At 50.9% G+C, this 18,716-nt stretch overlaps 2 protein-coding genes across 3 annotated transcripts in view; one reads left to right on the forward strand and one right to left on the reverse strand.

The window, feature by feature from the left end:
• Positions 1–2,473: 2,473 nt before the first annotated feature.
• On the forward strand, positions 2,474–11,295 carry Slc46a1 (solute carrier family 46 member 1). Of its 2 annotated transcripts, XM_004664603.3 has the most exons (5): positions 2,474–2,701; positions 3,566–4,418; positions 7,340–7,423; positions 10,079–10,235; positions 10,707–10,906. In XM_004664603.3, the coding sequence occupies exons 1-5, from the start codon at positions 2,474–2,476 to the stop codon at positions 10,762–10,764; spliced, it is 1,380 nt and encodes a 459-aa protein (XP_004664660.2). In that variant the 3' UTR covers positions 10,765–10,906. The 2 variants fall into 2 exon arrangements, with proteins under 2 accessions (XP_004664660.2, XP_045014402.1); XM_045158467.1 differs by lacking the exon at positions 10,079–10,235 and having other exon boundaries at positions 10,707–11,295.
• The window catches only part of Sarm1 (sterile alpha and TIR motif containing 1), a 32,678-nt gene continuing 23,638 nt past the window's right edge, over positions 9,677–18,716 (reverse strand). The window contains exons 8-9 of the mRNA XM_004664602.2: positions 14,024–14,145; positions 9,677–13,853 (exon numbers count right to left, since the gene is read on the reverse strand). Coding sequence (XP_004664659.1) covers positions 13,724–13,853; positions 14,024–14,145 — 252 coding nt within the window. The 3' untranslated portion in view covers positions 9,677–13,723. The remainder of the gene's footprint in view (positions 13,854–14,023; positions 14,146–18,716) is intronic.

Below are 18,716 nucleotides of genomic sequence, written 5' to 3' on the forward strand. Positions count from 1 at the left end.
CAGAAGAGGAAGTGGAGCCAGGCATGGTGGCACACACCTTTAATCCCAGCACTTGGAAGGCAGAGAAAGGAGGATTGATGTGAGTTTGAGGCCAGGCTGAGACTACATACTGAATTCTAGGTCAGCCTGGACTATAGTGAGACACTATTTAAAAAAAAAAATTTTTTTTTTTTTTTTTTTAAGGAAGAGAGGGCTGGAGAGATAGATGGCTTACTGGTTAAGGCATTTGCCTGCAAAGACAAAGGATCCCAGTTCAACTCTCCAGGACCCATGCAAGCCAGATTCACAAGGGGGCATATATGCATCTGGAGTTGTTTGCAGTGGCTAAAGGCCCTTATGCACCCATTCTTTCTCTCTCTCAAATAAATAAATAAAATATATTTTTAAATAAAATTTAAGGGCTGGAGAGATGGCTTAGCGGTTAAGCGCTTGCCTGTGAAGCCTAAGGACCCCAGTTCGAGGCTCGGTTCCCCAGGTCCCACGTTAGCCAGATGCACAAGGGGGCGCACGCGTCTGGAGTTCGTTTGCAGCGGCTGGAAGCCCTGGCGCACCCATTCTCTCTCTCTCCCTCTATCTGTCTTTCTCTCTATGTCTGTCGCTCTCAAATAAATAAATAAATAATGAACCAAAAAAATTTTATTAAATGAAATTTAAAAAAGAAGAGAAAGCCAGGCATGGTGGCACACACCTTTAATCCCAGCATGCAGGAGGTGAGGTAGGAGGGTCGCCATGAGTTTGAGGCCACCCTGAGACTACATAGTTAATTCCAGGTCAGTCTGGACCAAAATGAGACCCTACCTCAAAAAACCAAAAAAAAAAAAAAAAATAGGTGAGCGCCTTTTGGTCCAGCTCCTATAGAGGCATCGCCCAAGAACACGACCCGTGGGCCTCACCTGTTTTTCCCTCACCTTCTCCCACTCTGCTTCTCTAGGATAACTGCAGTCACACCCCAGCCCACGAAAGCAAGACTACTTGGCAGGAAAGATTCCTAGGGCAGGAGTGGAGAAAGAGACAACCTATTAGTGATTAACTATAGCTGTTGTCTATTTTTTCTATTTTCTTTATTATTATTATTATTATTATTATTATTATTTATTTTGGTTTTTCAAGGTAGGGTCTCACTCTAGCTCAGGCTGACCCGGAATTCACTATGTAGTCTCAGGGTGGCTTTGAACTCACAGTAATCCTTGTACCTCTGCCTCCCGAGTGCTGGGATTTACCAGGCCTTTTTGTTTTGTTTTGTTTTGAGAGAGAGAGAATGAGGCAGAGTAGAGAGAAAGAATGGGCATGCCAGGGCCTCCAGCCACTGCAAACGAACTCCGGATGCATGTGCCACCTTCTGCATCTGGCTTACATGAGTCCTGGAGAGTCGAACCAGGATCCTTTGGCTTTGCAGGCCAGTGCCTTAACCGGTAAGCCATCTCTCCAGCCCAACAATAGCTGGTATCTATTAAGAATAACAGCCCTGGGGATAGAGAGATGACTCAGTGGTTAAGGATTTGCCTGCAATGCCTAATGACCTGAGTTTGATTCCCCAGTACCCACATAAAGCCAGAGAAACAAAATGGTGCATGCATCTGGAGTTTGTTTGCAGTGGCTAAAGGCCCTTATGCACCCATTTTCTTTCTCTCTCTTGCTCTCTCTGCTTTCAAATGAATGAATGAATGAATGAATGAATAATGGCACTTTGAACCGGGTATGGTGGCTCCCATCTTTAATCCCAACACTCAGAAAGCAGAGGTAGGAGAATCATCACGAGTTCAAGACCAGCCTGGGTCTACAGAGTGAGTTCTAGGTCGGAGTCAACTCCTACCTCGAAAAAACCAAAACCAACCCAGAGTAGCAGCACTTTCAATGTACCAGACCCGAATCTTTCCCAACACATCTTTGAGGCAGGTTTTCCTGAGGCGAGGTTAAGAAGCCGTGGTCCTCCGGCCCTGTCGGTCAGGCCCAGACTACATGCCTGGGCTCCGAACCGTCCCTGCGCAAGTGCTGCGGAGTATCAGCCGCAGGCACTGGGTCACGGGTTCTAGCCGGGTGCCTGTAGGCCCGGATCGTTAACAGGGACTTGTCTTAACAGAGCCATCGGGACACTAATACGCTCAGAGTTTAATGTTGGGTCCAGCACATAGTAAATGTTCAATCAATGTTAATTATTGACATCAATCCTGCTGTTTTGAGTGTTTCTGGGCCCAGGAGGAAGGGCTGCAGGGCGATATCTCTGTCAGGTGAGGTCATTCTGCGTGCCTGGACTGCGGGGACCCCAACCCGGCTGTGTGCAGCCGGGAGCACGCGAGCCCAGAGTTTGGACACCGAGGCCTCCCGCCCCGCCCCGCCCCGCCCCGCCCCTGCAGCCTTTTAGAAGGGACGCCGGGGGAGGGCGCAGGCACCGAGCGCGCAGGCCCGGGCCTCCCGCCGCGCGGCCAGCGAGCGAGCCAGGCAGCCGCGCTCCAGCCCCGCCGCGCGCCCGAGCATGGAGGGCCGCGCGAGCCCCCCGGGCGAGCCCCGCAGCCGGCCCGCGGCGGCCGTGCTGTTCCGCGGCCCCGTGGAGCCGGTCGTCTTCCTGGCTAACTTTGCCCTGGTCCTGCAGGGACCGCTCACCACGCAGTACCTGTGGCACCGATTCAGCACGGAGCTCGGGTACAATGGCACCCGCGACCGGGGAAACTGCGGCAACCACAGCTCGGACCCCACCAAGATGGTAGCTGGGATGCCATGGGCGGAGCGCGGGGAGCGCGGAGCGCGCTAGGGGGCGGGGCCTGCGCAAGGGGGGGGCAGCAGAGGGAGACGTATTGGGGATGGTGGGCGGGGCCTGCGAAAGGTGGGGGCAGCCGATGGGGGGGATGCATATGAACGATGGGCGGGGCTCGAGAAAGATGGGGCAGCCTGGGGGGGCGCATATGGAATGATGGGCGGGGCTTGGGAAAGGTTGGGACACCCCAGGGAGGGGACACACATGGAATGATGGGCGGGGCTTGGGAAAGGTTGGGACACCCCAGGGAAGGGACACACATGGAATGATGGGCGGGGCTTGGGAAAGGTGGGGGCTGCCGGGGGGGGGGGAGACGCACGTGGAATGACGGGCGGAGCTTGGGAAAGGCGGGGGCAGCCGAGGGGGGACGAATAGGGAGTGACGGGCGGGACTTGGGAAAGGTGGGGGCAGCCCAGGGGGGGGGGCCCCCGCATGGAATGATGGGCGGGGCTTGGGAAAGGTGGGGGCAGCGAGGATGCATATGGAATGGTGGGCGGGGCTTGGGAAAGTGGTGCCGCCGTGGGGCGGGGCCTGCAAGATTAGGGGCGGTGGGAGGGAGACACAAGTGGCCCAGTAGAGAGGGGCTGCTGTAGGGTGCTGCTGGGGCGGCGCCGGCGGGAAGCACTGCAGTAGGGGCGTCAGGGAGGACTGGGCCTCGGTGCGTTTCCTACCTTCCCCTCTACGGCCTGTTGTTGAGAGGTGTGTATAAAGTCTGAGGCTTAGGTCTCCAAAGAAGGCCTCAACCCTGTGTCTGCCAGCGTGGAGATGGGGAGCAGCCTGAGGATCTGAATCCCGGTGATTGTGTCCCAACAGAAAGTGGAGACCCTGACCTCCCACTGGACCCTCTACATGAACTTAGGCGGCTTCCTGGTGGGGCTCTTTTGGTCCACTCTGCTGGGAGCCTGGAGTGACCGTGTGGGCCGCCGCCCACTGCTGGTGCTCGCCTCGCTTGGTTTGCTGCTCCAGGCCGTAGTGTCCATCTTTGTGGTGCAGCTGCAGCTCCACGTCGGCTTCTTCGTCCTGGGCCGCGCGCTTTGTGCCCTTCTGGGAGACTTCAATGGCCTCCTGGCTGCTAGCTTTGCCTCTGTGGCCGATGTCAGCTCTAACAGACGCCGCACTTTCAGAATGGCCCTGCTGGAGGCTTGCATTGGTGTGGCTGGGATGCTGGCGAGCCTCCTTGGAGGTCACTGGCTCCGAATCCAGGGTTATGCCAACCCTTTCTGGCTGGCCTTGGCCCTGCTGATCGTCGTGACTCTCTATGCAGCATTCTGTTTTGGTGAGACAGTCAAGGAGCCAAAGTCCACCCGGCTCTTCACGCTCAGTCACCACCGATCCATTGTCCAGCTCTATGTGGCCCCGGCCCCAGAAAAGTCCAGAAAGCATTTAGCCCTGTACTCACTGGCCGTCTTCGTGGTGGTCACTGTGCACTTTGGGGCTCAGGACATCTTTACACTCTATGAACTGAGCACGCCTCTCTGTTGGGACTCCAGGCTGATCGGCTATGGCTCCGCAGCTCAACACCTCTCCTACCTCACCAGCCTACTGGGCCTGCGGCTTTTGCAGTTCTGTCTGGCTGACGCCTGGATAGCTGAGATTGGCCTGGCTTTCAACATCCTGGCCATGGTGGTCTTTGCATTTGCTACCATTACACCCCTCATGTTCACAGGTAAAGTGTGTCTGTGTTGAGGGACAGCTAGTCCCTAGGGATAACTGGGTGAAAAGGTGGGGGGCAACCACTCATTACCTCCAAATGTCCAAGCCTGTACCAACTTGACACAGTTATGCCTCTAGCCCACACAAATGACAGCTAAGAAACCCCAGAAAAATGCCATGCTTAGTATATGGAAAACAGCTTCAATAGGCAAAGTACTTAATGATTGTTATCAACCATAAATACTGTTAGTAATATAGAGCAAAAGACAAAAAGCATGGCTCATGCACTAATTGCTTCACCCCTTGGCCTCCCATAGCTTATTTGTGGTGTTCTTAAACAAAGTCCACACCATTAATGACTTGATCCTCAGTTCTCCAATAAGAATTGTAGGACGTCACTCAAAGATCTTGGTCAGCTTTTTTGAATTATTATTATTAGGTTTTTGTGGGTTTTTTTTTTTGTTTTGGAGGCAGAGTCTCACTCTAGCTCAGGCTGACCTGGAATTCACTATGTGTTCTCAGGGTGGTCTGGAAGAACTCACAGTGATCCTCCTACTTCTGCCTCCCCAGTGCTGGAATTAAAGGCTTGCACCAAAACGCCCTGTTTTTTTTTTTTTAAGGTCAGCTGGTGTTGGGTGGGAATTCACGATGTAGCCAGGGATGACTAACTCTTGATCTTCCTGCCTTCACCTCCCAAGTGCTAAAATGACAGAAATTAGAAACCACACCCTGCCTTCTTTGAATATTTTTTTAAAAGCCAATCTTCTCTGAGCACAGATATGAAAGTCCTTTTTACTCAGTTCCTCTCTTCCAGTTACTTTCTTTTTTTGGTTTTTGAGGTGGGGTCTCACTCTGGCCCAGGCTGACCTGGAATTAACTGTATAGTCTCAGGGTGGCCTCAAAATCATGGCGATCCTTCTACCTCTCTGGTCTTTTTCCAGCTGCTACTGCTGCTGCTGTCCCTACACCTCCCCCACCCCCACTGAGGGGCAGCTGGCTACAGAATGAAGAAATCAGCTTTCTAAAAGGGACGCGTCAGCAGTAGCAGGGCGGAGGTCTAGCTCCACAACAGCCTGAAGAGTTCCTTTATTTATTTTTTTTTTTTTCTGAGGTAGGGTCTCACTCTAGCCAAGGCTGCCTTGGAATTCACTGTGTAGTCTCAAGGTAGCCTCAAACTCTCAGCGATCCTACCTCTGCCTCCTGAGTGCTAGGATTAAAGGCGTGTGCAACCATGCCTGGCAAATTCCCTTAATTTTTAAGTGACCTTCAATCAGGTAAAACCAAAAAGCATTTCAGGATGCCAGTATCAAACAAGAGCTGGAATTTACTAAGAGGGGTGGGTTGGTTTGTTTGTTTTTTACTCTTTTTAAACATATTTTATTTGAGAGAGAGGCAGAAAGAAAGAATAGGTGTACCAGGGCCTCCAGCCACTGCGCTTGAGCTCCAGACACATGTACCACCTTGTGCATCTGGCTTACATGGGTACTGGGAGCTTGAACCTGGGTCCTCAGGCTTCACAGCCAGTGCCTTAACCACTAAGCCATCTTCTCCAGCCCTGGTTCTTATTTTTTTTAAGGCAGGGTCTCACTCTAGCCCTGGCTGACCTGGAATTCACTGTGTAGCCCAGTCTGGCTTCAAACTCACAGTGATCCTACTGCCTCAGCTTTTTAATTTTATTTGCAAGGAAAGAGAGTAACAGAAAAGTGACAGAGAGAGAATGGACATGTCAGGACCTCTAGTCACTGCAAACAAACTCCATACACATGTGTGGTTTCATGTCGGTACCGGGGAATTGAACTCAGGTCATTCAGGTTTGCAGGCAAGCACCTTAACCACCAAACCATCTTTCCAGCCCCCAGAGTTTTTGAATACAGATTTTAAGCACAGAGGTTAAGAAAAAAGGCACTTGGAAGATGGTAAGATACCATAGAGTATGGATGTGAGCTTCTCAAAAGAGTCATGCTTCGTTGTGTTTACAATAGGCATAGATACTTTTGGGGTGGGTTTTGAAGCTAATTATCTTCAAAGGGTTGCCAAGGACCCTACATGAGATCACAGGGTGGTTCCTGAGTGAAGCCAGAGAAGATTCCAGTCAATATGGTAAAACTCTAGAGCATGCTGGGATGCAGGAAGTTAGGATATCTTGACTGTAAACAAAGATAATAGCTTACCATTTCTAGAAAATGTTCCTCATAGTTCTGGAGGCCAGAAGTCCAAGATCAGTATCACTGGACTGAAATCAGAGTGTCACAGGGCAGTGCTCCTGTGTAGGGTGTAGGAGAGAAGTTGTTTCCTGCTTCTGACAGTGTCCACTCTAGGGGCCCTCCTTGGCTTCTGGCTGCCTCGCCTGGCTCTGTGGTCATGTCACCTTCTCTTCCCCTTTGTTCTGCCTATACCAGAGCTCCCTCTCTCCTCTGCCTCTCTCTTCCAAAATGATGTGTGATTGTAGTTAGGGCTGAACTTGATAACCCAGGTAGAGCTTCCCTCCTCTCAAAATCCATACCTAGGACTGAAGAGATGGTTCAGTAGTTAAAGGAACTTGCCTGCAAAGCCTGATGAACCAGGTTCAATTCTCAGCACCTACGTAAAAGGTGTCACATGCCTTTAATCTCAGCACTCAGGAGGCAGAGGTAGGAGGATCGCCATGAGTTCGAGGCCACCCTGAGACGACATAATGAATTCCAGGTCAGCCTGGGATAATCCTGCAGCAGCCACTAAAGGCATTCTAACAGAGCAGTCAGGGGAATTCTGGGCCCATTCATGAAGGAGCGAGCAGACAGGAGGCTGCCTCCTGTCTCTCCCCTTCACCATCATGGGAGATCTTCTTGGGTCTAATGGAAGTCCCATCTGGAGCATGTTTAAGAGCTCTACTGCTTCTCAACAACACCCCTGTCCCTGGCCCCACTTTCCTGACCGATGTTTCTTTCTTTGCAGGGTATGGCTTGCTTTTCCTGTCATTAGTCACCACACCCGTCATCCGGGCCAAGCTCTCCAAGCTGGTGAGCGAGTCGGAGCAAGGTGAGTGTCAAGGTCAGCCTAAATCTATTTCTTATGTCCAGCATTGCCTGAGTGAGCAGACAGGCAGCTTGGGTGAGGACAGCTGCCCTCCTGTCTCCCACCTGGTAGAATAAGTGGCCAAGACAGATGTACTTGTCACACGTCTGGGGCCGGCAGAATGCTGCTGTGGATTTTCATATCATAGAATGGAGTTGGGGCTGCAGTCAGCAGCGCGATTGGAGTCCTTTCTGCATAACCACGGTAAAAATTCAGTCTCTCCGTACCTCAGTTTTCCCATCTGTAAAGTTGGTGTGATGATGCTAAGGTTTCTGGGGTCAGAGTATTCAAGCTCAAAGGAAATACACCTGTGTCGTAGGTTTCGTTGTCCCCAATTGACAGATGAAGAAAGGGCCCAAAGGGTTAAATGGAGTCTTCCCGGGCTGGAGAGATGGCTTAGTGGTTAAGCGCTTGCCTGTGAAGCCTAAGGACCCCGGTTCAAGGCTCAGTTCCCCAGGTCCCACATTAGCCAGATGCACAAGGGGGCGCACGTGTCTGGAGTTCGTTTGCAGTGGCTGGAAGCCCTGGCACGCCCATTCTCTCTCTCTCCCTCTATCTGTCTTTCTCCCTGTGTCTGTCACTCTCAAATAAATAAATAAAAAATGAACAAAAAATATTTAAAAAAGAATGGACTCTTCCCAAGATCACTCAGTAAATAGTGGATTGGGGGTGCACAGCCAGGTCTGTTTGTAAGAGTACTGAGTCCTGGGACCTGGGTTCAGTAGTTAAAGGAACTTGCCTGCAAAGCCTGATGAACCAGGTTCACTTCTCAGCACCTACATAAAAGGGGGCACACACCTTTAATCCCAGCACTCAGGAGGACATTAGATGTGGGGTGTCTGTCTCAATTGCACTCTACCTTATTTATTGAACAGGGTGAATTCAGAACTCATTGATTTGGCTAGTCTATTTAGTCCTGGCTCTGTCCCAGGCCTCAGTTTCCTTTTCTGTCATGTGAAGGTTGCTCTTGATACCTGCAGGCCTTTCCAACTCTAGCAGTCTGACAGTTGAATCTCAGTGTCTGTTGGGTTGCTGTTCATTTTGTAAACTGCGTCCTGTGGGAACACTACAAAAAACAGCTGCTCAGGACTTTGGGGCCTTAAACTCCAGTCTGGAAACATATGTCCCCGAAAGAGGATCTGATGATGACAGATCCTGGTGCCATACACCCATCCTGAGCTCTGGTGTCCCTGAACCCAGGTGCATCATTCATTCATTTCATCCATATGCTCTTGTTTGTTTGAGACAGAGTCTTGCTAAGTTTTGAGCCCAGGATGGTCTTGAACTCATGATCCTCCAACCTCAGCTTCCTGAGTACAGGGATTATAGTCTTGTGTCAAAATACCTGGCTCAATAGACTTTTTTTTCTCCAGCACTTTTCATGGTGTACCTATCAAAGGGAACGGGAAAAAGAACAGTGTCACTAGCTTGTGACAGGTGCTCTCCACAGGGGTTTAAAGTCACCAACAATCCATGCAGCAACTAGAATCCTTATTTCACAGAAGCAGCCACAACCCAGGATAAGCCCTTCTTTAGTGAGCACTGCAAGTGCTGGACTGGGGGTCAGTAGTGCTTCCAAAGAGGAGAAGCCTAAAGAAGCCATTTCCAAAAAGCTCTCACTAGAAGATCTGTGGAGTTGCAGAGATGGCTTAGTGGTTAAGGCACTTGCCTGCAAAGCCAAAGGACCCAGGCTCAATTTCCCAGTACCCACGTAAAGCCAGATGCACAAGGTGGCACATGCATCTGGAGTTCATTTATAGCAGCTAGAGGTTCTGGTGCTCCTATTCTCTTTCTATCTGCTCCCAATAAATAAATAAATAAAATTTTTTAAAAAAGAAGATATCATGCATAGCCAGACTTGTGACACATACCTGTAATCCTGGCATTCAGGAGGCAGAGACAGGAGGATTACAAGTTCAGGGCCAGCCTGAGATATATAGGAAGATCCTATCTTTTTAAAAAATATTTTATTTTTATGTATTTATTTGAGGGAAACAGGCAGACTAGAGAGAGAGAATGGGTGCCAGGGCCTCCAGCCACTGCAAATGAACTCCAGATGTATGTGCCAACCTGTGCATCTGGCTTACATGGGTACTGGAGAATCAAACCAAGGGCTTTTGGCTTTGTAGGCAAGTGTCTCCAGCCTGGGAGATCCTATCTTAACCCTCCCCCCCACACACACACAGAAACATCACATGTGCTTTTTTTCCCCACATGAACTTTGTAAATTTAATAACAACTATTTATTTAGTAATTTAGTAACCCTTCTATGCCAAGTGTTTTCTATGCATGACTTCACTTAATCTTTCTCACAACAATTGACATAGTAAGGGTCACACACAGAAGAAGGAGGTGAAACTTAAGAAAGATCAAAACCCTTGTCCAAGGTCATATAGCTGTGAGGTGGTTCTGTCTGAATTTCACCCTGGGCCTTTCAAGTACTGAAGCCTCTCCCTCCCCTACCCCCCCCACCAAAAAAAAAAAAAGTTATAAATGGTTTGGGAATGTAGTTCAGTGGTAGGATGCCTGCCTAGCGTGCATAAGGCCCTTGGTTCAAACCCCAGTGCCATGAAAAACAGACAAGCTCAGAAGCCTGGCATTTCTCTTATTCCCTCACAGGTGCACTCTTTTCTGCTGTGGCCTGTGTGAATACCCTGGCCATGCTGGTAGCCTCTGGCATCTTCAACTCGCTCTACCCAGCCACTCTGAACTTCATGAAGGGTTTCCCCTTCCTCCTGGGTGCTGGCCTCCTCTTCATCCCAGCCATTCTGATTGGGTAATGGAGAGTCCTGACCTCATTTGCCTAGAGGGTTTATAATCCCAGAATCCTTCTTTGGGTGCCTCATCCAAAGCTGACCCACAGGCCCCCCCACACCCTGATAGACACACACACACACACCCCTTTGCAGATGGCTGCCTGATCTTCCAGAGCAAGGTGGAGAGATCAAGCTAGCACTGCCACTTGATAAGATTGTGTCTTCTCCCCCAGGTTCCCTTAGTCCCCTCTGTTCCCATTTTACAGATGGGCCTGTGGCGGCAGGCCTGTGTTAACCGGAAGGGCAGGGGGCTTCTGCAGCTGCTTGTGGCTGAGTCACGGGCTAGTCTGACCCACCAAAGCACTGTCCTCCACCTGTCTGCTTGCGGGGAGATACGCCTGGGCCCACCCACCCATTAGTCCTGGGTCACTTCTACAAGTAGGGCTAGGGGCTCCCCATATCAACTCTGAACCCTGTCTCATCCCTTACAGGGTACTGGAAAGAGTTAATCCTCACCGTGAATTCCAGCACTTTCCTCAGAGCCCCTGATCTGCCTGCACCGGAGGCCAGAGGGCAAGAGGAAACATGGACCCACACCAACTGCTTGGCTGCACCTGGAGCCTGGCACACAGCAGCAGCAGCCGCCCCTCCACGAGCACCACTCTCCTCCCACAAAGTGGTCCACCTAGTGCTAGGCATCACCTGGTCCCACTGGGCTATTCTGTGCCTAGGAGGAGTGTGACGCAGACCACAGGAAGCCATTTGAGGCAGGGGTCTCTTCACGCTTAACGCCACCCATCACTAAGACACTCCAGGGACCAGAAGCATGAGACTGGCATCTCTCCTTCCTGCCTAGACTACACAGACCATGGTACTAGGCCCCTGATGTATGCAATGGCCCCTAGTCACCCTTAATGACTACAGTATCTGGCTACATCCAGCCTTGTGGGGAGGGGTGTGGCTCCCTCTAGGGGGAGAGCTGCTGTTTGTGGTTTGGGATGTGCCCCTGACCACAGCCTGACCACCCATGACCTCGGCAGTGCCCACGGACACAATAAAGCAGTTGAATCAGACTGAAAAGGCACTGGGCTCCACAGACCTGTTTTCCCGTGCTTGGCCTGCCTGCCTGTCAGGGGTTGAAGCTCCCAGGCTGCCCATGCAGGAAAGTGTGAGATAGCCTGGGGTAAAGTAGTGCAGCATGGTTGTTTCCCGACTCCCACCTCACTGCCATAGCTGGGAGGCCTCAGCAAGGAGAGGCTTCCCCTGACTCCACTACTGTGAGGCTGAGAGAAAGGCTCCACTTGGGATAGCTGTGTGACCTCGACCGATTCCCTCTAAGGAGGGCTGGACTGATAGCGCCTCACTCTGTCCGGAGCTGAGGACGGCACCTAGTTAGGCACAAATGGAGCATGATTGCCTATTGTAGGATGCTCTGAGGTCCCTCCAGCCTCATATACCCTAGAATGAGATGCCTGGCCAAAGAAAGAATGAATGGTGGCTGGGCGTTGGCCTCTGAAGGGCTTTAAGCAGTTGGTGGCCCCTAGAGCACGTGACTGGGGTGGGGGTCACCGACTCGGCCCCAGACTGAGTACAACAGCTATAGCCCAGCCAGGCGGGAAGCCCGGACTTCTCAGCCCCATGTCAGAGCGGGCTCTAGCAGAAGGGCTACTTGAGAGCCCCGCCGCACGATCCCCCCAATGGGCTGTGCCTGGTGGAAGTCGAGGCCTGGGAGCTGGTTACTCCTGGATTCTGAGCAGTGTCTGTCACCGTGCAGGACAGTGCCTGGCTGGGGCGGGGGGCTCTGGTTTCCCAGGAAGATGGGAGCAGGCAGAGGTCAATAGAAAGCCAGACAGTGGAGGTGGACAGCAATGGTGCTTGTCCCAAACAGAAACCAAGAACTTCTTGAGTAGCACTGTCCATGGAGAAGTCAGGGCCAGGGGAGGTGGGGAGACTGGGGACCAAAAGACAGAAAGCTTCCCCTGGGAGAACTTGTTACACTCTGTGCTGTCACTGAAGACATGGACCGGACTGCCTCAGCTTTTACAGCCAGGGTGGAATATGAGGCCAGCACTGGAGGAGGATCATGGGCAGTCACAGCCAGAGTCCAGCCAGGACCCATGACATCTTGGGTGGGGAGGGCAGTGGAAGGAAGGCACCTGAATCCTGCAGAGCCTTTTGGCCTTTTTTATGATATGGACCAAGACTAAGGTAACTTGGCTGCTCCAGGGAAGGCTTCTAGATTTGAGCCAGCTTCAAGGCATGACCCCACTGGCCCTAGAAGGCATCGGCTGACCCTGTGCTGGAGCCTGGCTTGTTGGAGGGAGCAGACTTAATTGCCTTTCTCTTCCAGGGAGTGAGAGGCAGGGAGACAGTCCTACCCTGTGTTTTCTGTATGCCCCTGGCTTAGCGTTTTGGCCAGGATCTGTCTCCCACTGCTTGCTTCTTTGGGGCCAGGGAGAGGCAGCTGCCCTGCCTGGAATGATTCTTGGGAGAGCCTGCAGGGCTGCCACCAAATGACATGGGGACCTCAGCTTCTCTGAAATGGGTACTGGATGGCCGAGAGAGGAGTGTTTAGGAAATGGCAAATACTGAAGAGTGACTTGTGTCCCTTGATCACTTGGCATAAGTTTGCCTGGAGATCTATGAAAATACATACTCTCAGGCCCTTTCAGGATCTCCCTCACTGAATTCTGACACAGTCCCCAGCATATTCGATTGCATGCTGCCATGGGAGAAACTGCCAGAGGAAATAACCCTTGGCCCTAGGGATCTTGCCTCGTCCCGCAAAATAGGCTATTGGTGCTATCTGGTGGTGGTGGTGGGGGTTATCTGGTCCCCTCTTCCCTGAGCAAATGGGTGACAAGCCCCAAGTGGATGAGGAGCTGAGGAAATCAGCCAGGCCTGGCTGGGCAGGAGTCCACCATGGCATAGGGTAGAGTAGGCTTTGAGACATGACCTGCCCTGCCCATTGCACCAAGAAGTGCAGCAGAGCTGGCCACAGGTACAGAGCACACCACCCTGATCCCCAATATGGCAAACACAGCTGCCCAAGGGGAGGCTGGGATGGGCACTGAGTGGTTACAGAGCAAGGCCACAAGGTAGCAGGAAGGGGTGAGCCAAGCATCAGGGCAGCCACTGGGAGATTCTCATCCCTGGCTGCCTCCTGGGCCCTGGCTCAGATGTCAGGGCCCAGGCAGAGGGAGCTGGGCATTGCCCTGATTCCTGCCAGTGGTTGCCAACTGACTGCTGTTGGGGTAGGAGGCTGGAGAAGTGCGGCTCTATCGGCTTTGGGGTGGGAGACCGAACTTGATGGTGGGTCTGAGGGAGGCGAGCCCTCCCAACCTCCTGTGTGTTTGAAGCAGGCTGAGGGTGGGGACAGAGAGCCACTTCCTCAGAAGAGCCCAGTCTCTCTCAACCCTGGGAGGTCAATTGGAGGAGCTGCTCCCTCGGTGAGTGGAGGGGTGATGGAAATCGGGAGTCACAGCAGGACTTGGGAAGTGGGCACAGTTTAAGGCAGGCCCATTGGTGCAGCACCCTCCAAACTGGTATCAGAACCCGCAGGTGAGTCCTGAGAGGAGCGGCCCTGCAGGAAGCGGATGATCTTCTCGATGGTGGCCTCCTGGTACTCATGGGACCACCTGTGGGCACAGAGACTGGGTCAGATGCTGAGCAGAGAAACACAGGCTCCTGCTGACTGTGGCTCGCTGGTTCTGTGCACATGCTCCTTGTAGGGGTGGTGTGCATATGCACATGCACACACACTCTACTTCCCGCCCCCTTGGCTCTGTCCCTAGGGCCTGGTGCTCACTTGATGCCATTGAAGGTGAGCACAGCCTGCATGTCTTCAGGTAGAGCCTGGGGATCAGGCCACTCAAAGCCATCAATGATGGGCACAATGTTCTTGCCACAGCTTAAAGCAGTCACAATCTCCTGGAGAAAGAAGAAAGTGGAAGTTTATTCTGTTATGAGTTTCTTCTTGTTTTTTTCTTGAGCTAAGGTCTCACTCTAGCCCAGGCCGGCCTGGAACTCACAGTGATCCTCCTCCCTTTGCCTCCTGAGTGCTGGGATTTAAGACATGCCTGACCTGGTTTTATTCTTTTCCTGGTTCTTTGAGGTAGGGTCTTGCTCTAACCCAGGCTGGCCTAGAATTCACTATGTAGTCTCAGACTGGCCTGGAACTCACAGCAATCCTACCTCTGCTTCCCAAGTGCTGGGATTAAAGGTATGTGCCACCATGACTGGCACAAAGAGAGAATGATTGGGTGCACTGGGGCATCTAGCCCCTGCAAGTAAACTCCAGATGCATGTGTTACTTTGTGCAGCTGGCTTTACATGGATTCTGGGGAATTGAATCTGGGTCCTTTGACTTTGCAGGCCATTACCTTAACCACTGAGCCATCTCTCCAGCCCCTCTTTTTTTTTTTTTTTTTTTTTTTTTTTTTTTTTTTGAGGTAGGGTCTCGCTCTAGCCCAGGCTGACCTGGAATTGACAATGTAGTCTCAGGGTGGCCTTGAACTCACAGTGACATTCCCACCTCTGCTGGGATTAAAGGTGTGCGCCACCATGCCTGGCTAATTTCTTAAAAAATAAATTATTTTAAAGAGAGAGTGCGTGTGTGTGAATTGGTATGCCAGGGCCTCAGCCACTGAAGTTGAACTCCAAATGGTTGTGCCACCTAGTGTGCATGTACAACCTTGCGCTTGCTTCACCTTTGTGCATCTGGTTTGTGTGGGCTGTGGAGTCAAACATGGGTTCTTAGGCTTCACAGGCAAGCACCTTAACCACTAAGCCATATCTCCAGCCCTCCTTTTTCTTTTTTATTCTTAGTTTGTTTGAGGTAGGGTCTCAGTCTATCTCAAGCTGATCTGGATTTCACTCTATAGTCCCAGGCTGGCCTCAAACTCAGTGATCTTCCTACTTCTGCCTCCCAAGTGCTAGAATCAAAGGCATGCACCACCTTACCTTTTTGTTGTTGCTTTTCTGTCTTTCTGTTTGTTAGATGCAGGGTCTCTGTAGCCCAGGCTGGAACTCAGTATGTATCTCAGGTTGGCCTCAAATGTATGGGTGATCTTCCTGCCTCACCCTCTCAAGTGCTGACATTACAGACATAAACCACCATCCCCAGCATCTTCCCTCCTTTTAATTTGAATTTGTTGGGTGGTTTTGTTTGTTTGTTTGTTTGTTTGTTGAGGTAGGGTCCTGCTGTAGCCCAGGCTAACCTGGAACTCACTCTGTAGTCTCAGGGTGGCCTCAAACTCAAGGCAATCCTCCTACCTCTTCCTCCTAAAGGATGGGATTAAAGCATGTACCACCATGCCAGGCCCTCTTTCTTGGGCATTTTGTCTCAGTGATGGGAATCTGAGTAACAGAAGACCCTGTCCCATACTGGCACCCTGTGGTTAGGTGCGCAGAGGGCCCCTAGCCTGAGACAAGCCACTGGTTCTGGTGTTTTCCTTACTTCTCCCTCACCCCTCACAATATCAAAGGCTTTTGTCTTTGTCCTGGGACGGGCAGGCACACAGCTTCTAAACCCACTGGGTTCTCCTGAGTGATGACTGTCTGACAATACTGAGATGGCTCCTGGCCAGAGGTGGGATGGTGGGGCAGTGGTCTAGAGAGCTTCCAGATGTGGTCTTGTCACTAGAGGTCTAAGCATGGTATGAAGCTTTGGACTTTCAGGGCCCCTCCATTTCTGGGGAGGGACTATAGACAGAGTTCAGTCACCAATGGGCAGTGATTCCGTCCGTCACACCTGTGTCCTAAAGCCTCCATAAAACCCCTCGTCAGTGGCATCTAAAGAGCTTCTAGGTTGACAAAGAAGTCACAGGTGGAGCCTGGGAAAAGAGATGGACGCCGTGCACCCTGACACTTTTCTGCTTCATTAGGCCACTCCCAAGCTGTGCTTTGTATCATAGCCCCTCCTCCCGTGGTAGAGGGGTCTTCTGAGTTCTGCTAGTCATTCTGATGAGCCTGGGAGTGGGTGGGGGTGGTTATGGCACCTGTAGAATGCATAGCCAAGTTAGAAGTTAGCTTGGGGACCAGGGCTGGGAACTGGAGCCTCAAGTGAGGGAAGTCTTACGGGGTCTGAGTGCTTCGATTTGTGATGTCTGACTTGACAGTACTGAGTTGAATTGTGGGATACCCTGTTGGTCATGGAAACTAGGGAACTAAGTGGTTGTTGGTGAGGATGGGGAAAACCTTACATGATTTGGGGCTAGAAGAAACGTGATAACCCTGCATCCAGGCTGAGCCCCTGTGGCCCTGTCCATGGGACTCTTTATTGAGTTCTCAACTCTATCACCATCCCACCCAGCCCTGCTCCAACCCCATTATCTTGACACTGCCCCCCCACAGGTCTGTCATCTCCTTGTCCCCTCCAGTTGACTTGTTCTCTGTTACCCTGCAACCTAGCTAACCTCTGGCAAAACAAAAATCTGCCACTTCCTACTGAAAACTCTCCAAGACTTCACATGGTTCTTTAACCCTATTATTTTATTTATTCATTTGAAGTGGGGGAGAGAGAGAGTGAGGGGCCAGAGCCTTCAGCCATTATAAACAAACTCTAGATGCATGCACCAACTTGTACATCTGGCTTACGTGGGTCCTGGGGAATCAAATCTGGATCCTTTGGCTTTATAGGCAAGTGCCTCAACCGCTAGGCCATTTCTCCGGTCCCATATGGCTCTTTAAAAAGTCCAACTTCCTCAGTGTAGACAGCAAAGCTCTGTACTTGGCCCAGATCACTGTTCAAACTCCACCCCTGCACTGTCCTCCCAAACAGAGACATTGTTGCCCCATCCATTGGCCATCTTGTCTCCCTACACAGGGCTTTTGCACCACTGTTTCTTTTGCCTACATCATGCTTCCATGCCCCTTTGCCCCTTTGCCACTCACATTTTTAAATCTTAGCTCAATCAGCCCTTTCCCAGGGAAATTGCCTTCACATCCCTGCCGAAGTCACACACTCCTATGACAGACTGTCTCAGGCTCTGCGGCCTATGCTACAGTTGCAAACTAATTAATGGGTGATTTGCTTTGGATCTGTCTTCTCTGTAGTGCCAGGGGTGACCTAAGGACAGGGATCGTGTTTGGTTCTCATTCGCCTTATTTCTAGGCTCTTTTCCAAAGCGCTGCCCATTGTGAGCCTGTGCCAAATACTGAGTGCACAGATGAATGAATGAAGCAGTACAGCGAAGCAATGAGGGGCTGACTGAAAGAATCAGAGCCGGGTTTATATCAAGTGTGATAGTTAATTTTATTTTATTTTATTTTTTGAGGTAGGGTCTCATTCTAGCCCAGGCTGACTTGGAATTAACTATGTAATCTTAAGCTGACTTCAAACTCACAGATCGTCCTACCTCTGCCTCCTGAGTGCTGGGATTAAAGGCGTGCACCCACCACACTGAGCTTAATTTGATTTTATTGCATGAATAAATTCCTGGGGCATTGAGGAGGCACACCATCAGGTATGTCTGTGAGAATGTTTCCAAGGGTAAGGGAAGACGCACCCTGAATGTAGACATCCCATAGGCTGGGGTCCTAGATTGAATCCAAAGGGAAAAAGGGGGCTGGAGAGATGGCTTAGCAGTTAAGATGCTTGCCTACAAAGCCTGTAGACCCAGGTTCAATTCCCCAGGACCCATGTAAGCCAAATGCAAAAGGTGGTGCATGTGTCTGGAGTTTGTTTGTGGTAGCTGGAGGCCCTAGTGTACCCATTCTCTCTCTCTCTCTCTCTCTCTCTCTTTCCCTCTTTCTCTCTCCCTCCCAGATAAATAATAAAATATTTTTTAAAGGGGGTGGGGAGAAAGAAGCCAGCTGAGAGCCAGCATCCCACTTTCTTTGGCCCATGGAGGTGTGAGCAAGCAGCCTCCTGCTGCAACTGGAAGGTGCTGGTTCCACCTTTAGGCCTTCCTTGCAATGATGGGCTGTAACCCTTTAACTGGAGCCAAAGGTAACCTTCCTCCTTCTCCTGACCAGGAGCTTCTTGTCAGGTATTTGGTCACAGCAATGAAAAAAGTAAGCAGGACTGAAGAGATGGCTCAGTGGTTAAGGCACATGACGGCAAAGCCTAATGACCTGGGTTTGATTCCTCAGTTCCTATGTAAAGAAAGATGCAGAGTGGTGCATGCATCTGGAGCTCATTGGCAGTGGCTTGAGGCCCTGGCATGCATGATCGATCAATCGATCTACCTATCTAACTAGCTAGCTATCATCTATCTTTGCTTGCAAATAAATGAAGAAAATGTTTTAAAAAATTTAAACTAAGTAAATACATGGAGTTTCTGACAGTCTCTGTGTCCTGAAGCAAAAATAATGGACCCAAAATTTCTGTGGGTTAATGACAGTCCTGACCTTACAATATTATTGCATGGAATAATGACAATATTACATGGCAAATGATTAGAGTGGCACTTAGCACATAGTGTATGTTTAAAGAAATAATAGGTTCAGCCATGCATGATGGCGCACACCTTTAATCCCAGCACTCGGGAGGCAGAGGT

Source organism: Jaculus jaculus, chromosome 9 (assembly GCF_020740685.1).
Source record: "Jaculus jaculus isolate mJacJac1 chromosome 9, mJacJac1.mat.Y.cur, whole genome shotgun sequence".
Classification (NCBI taxonomy): Eukaryota; Metazoa; Chordata; class Mammalia; order Rodentia; family Dipodidae; genus Jaculus; species Jaculus jaculus.

Coding starts and splice junctions, on each gene's coding strand:
- Slc46a1 (XM_045158467.1), top strand. CDS start 2,474: ATGGAGGGCCGCGCGAGCCCCCCGGGCGAGCCCCGCAGCCGGCCCGCG. Junction 2,702..3,565: donor GCTCGGACCCCACCAAGATG/GTAGCTGGGATG, acceptor GTGTCCCAACAG/AAAGTGGAGACCCTGACCTC. Junction 4,419..7,339: donor TACACCCCTCATGTTCACAG/GTAAAGTGTGTC, acceptor CTTTCTTTGCAG/GGTATGGCTTGCTTTTCCTG.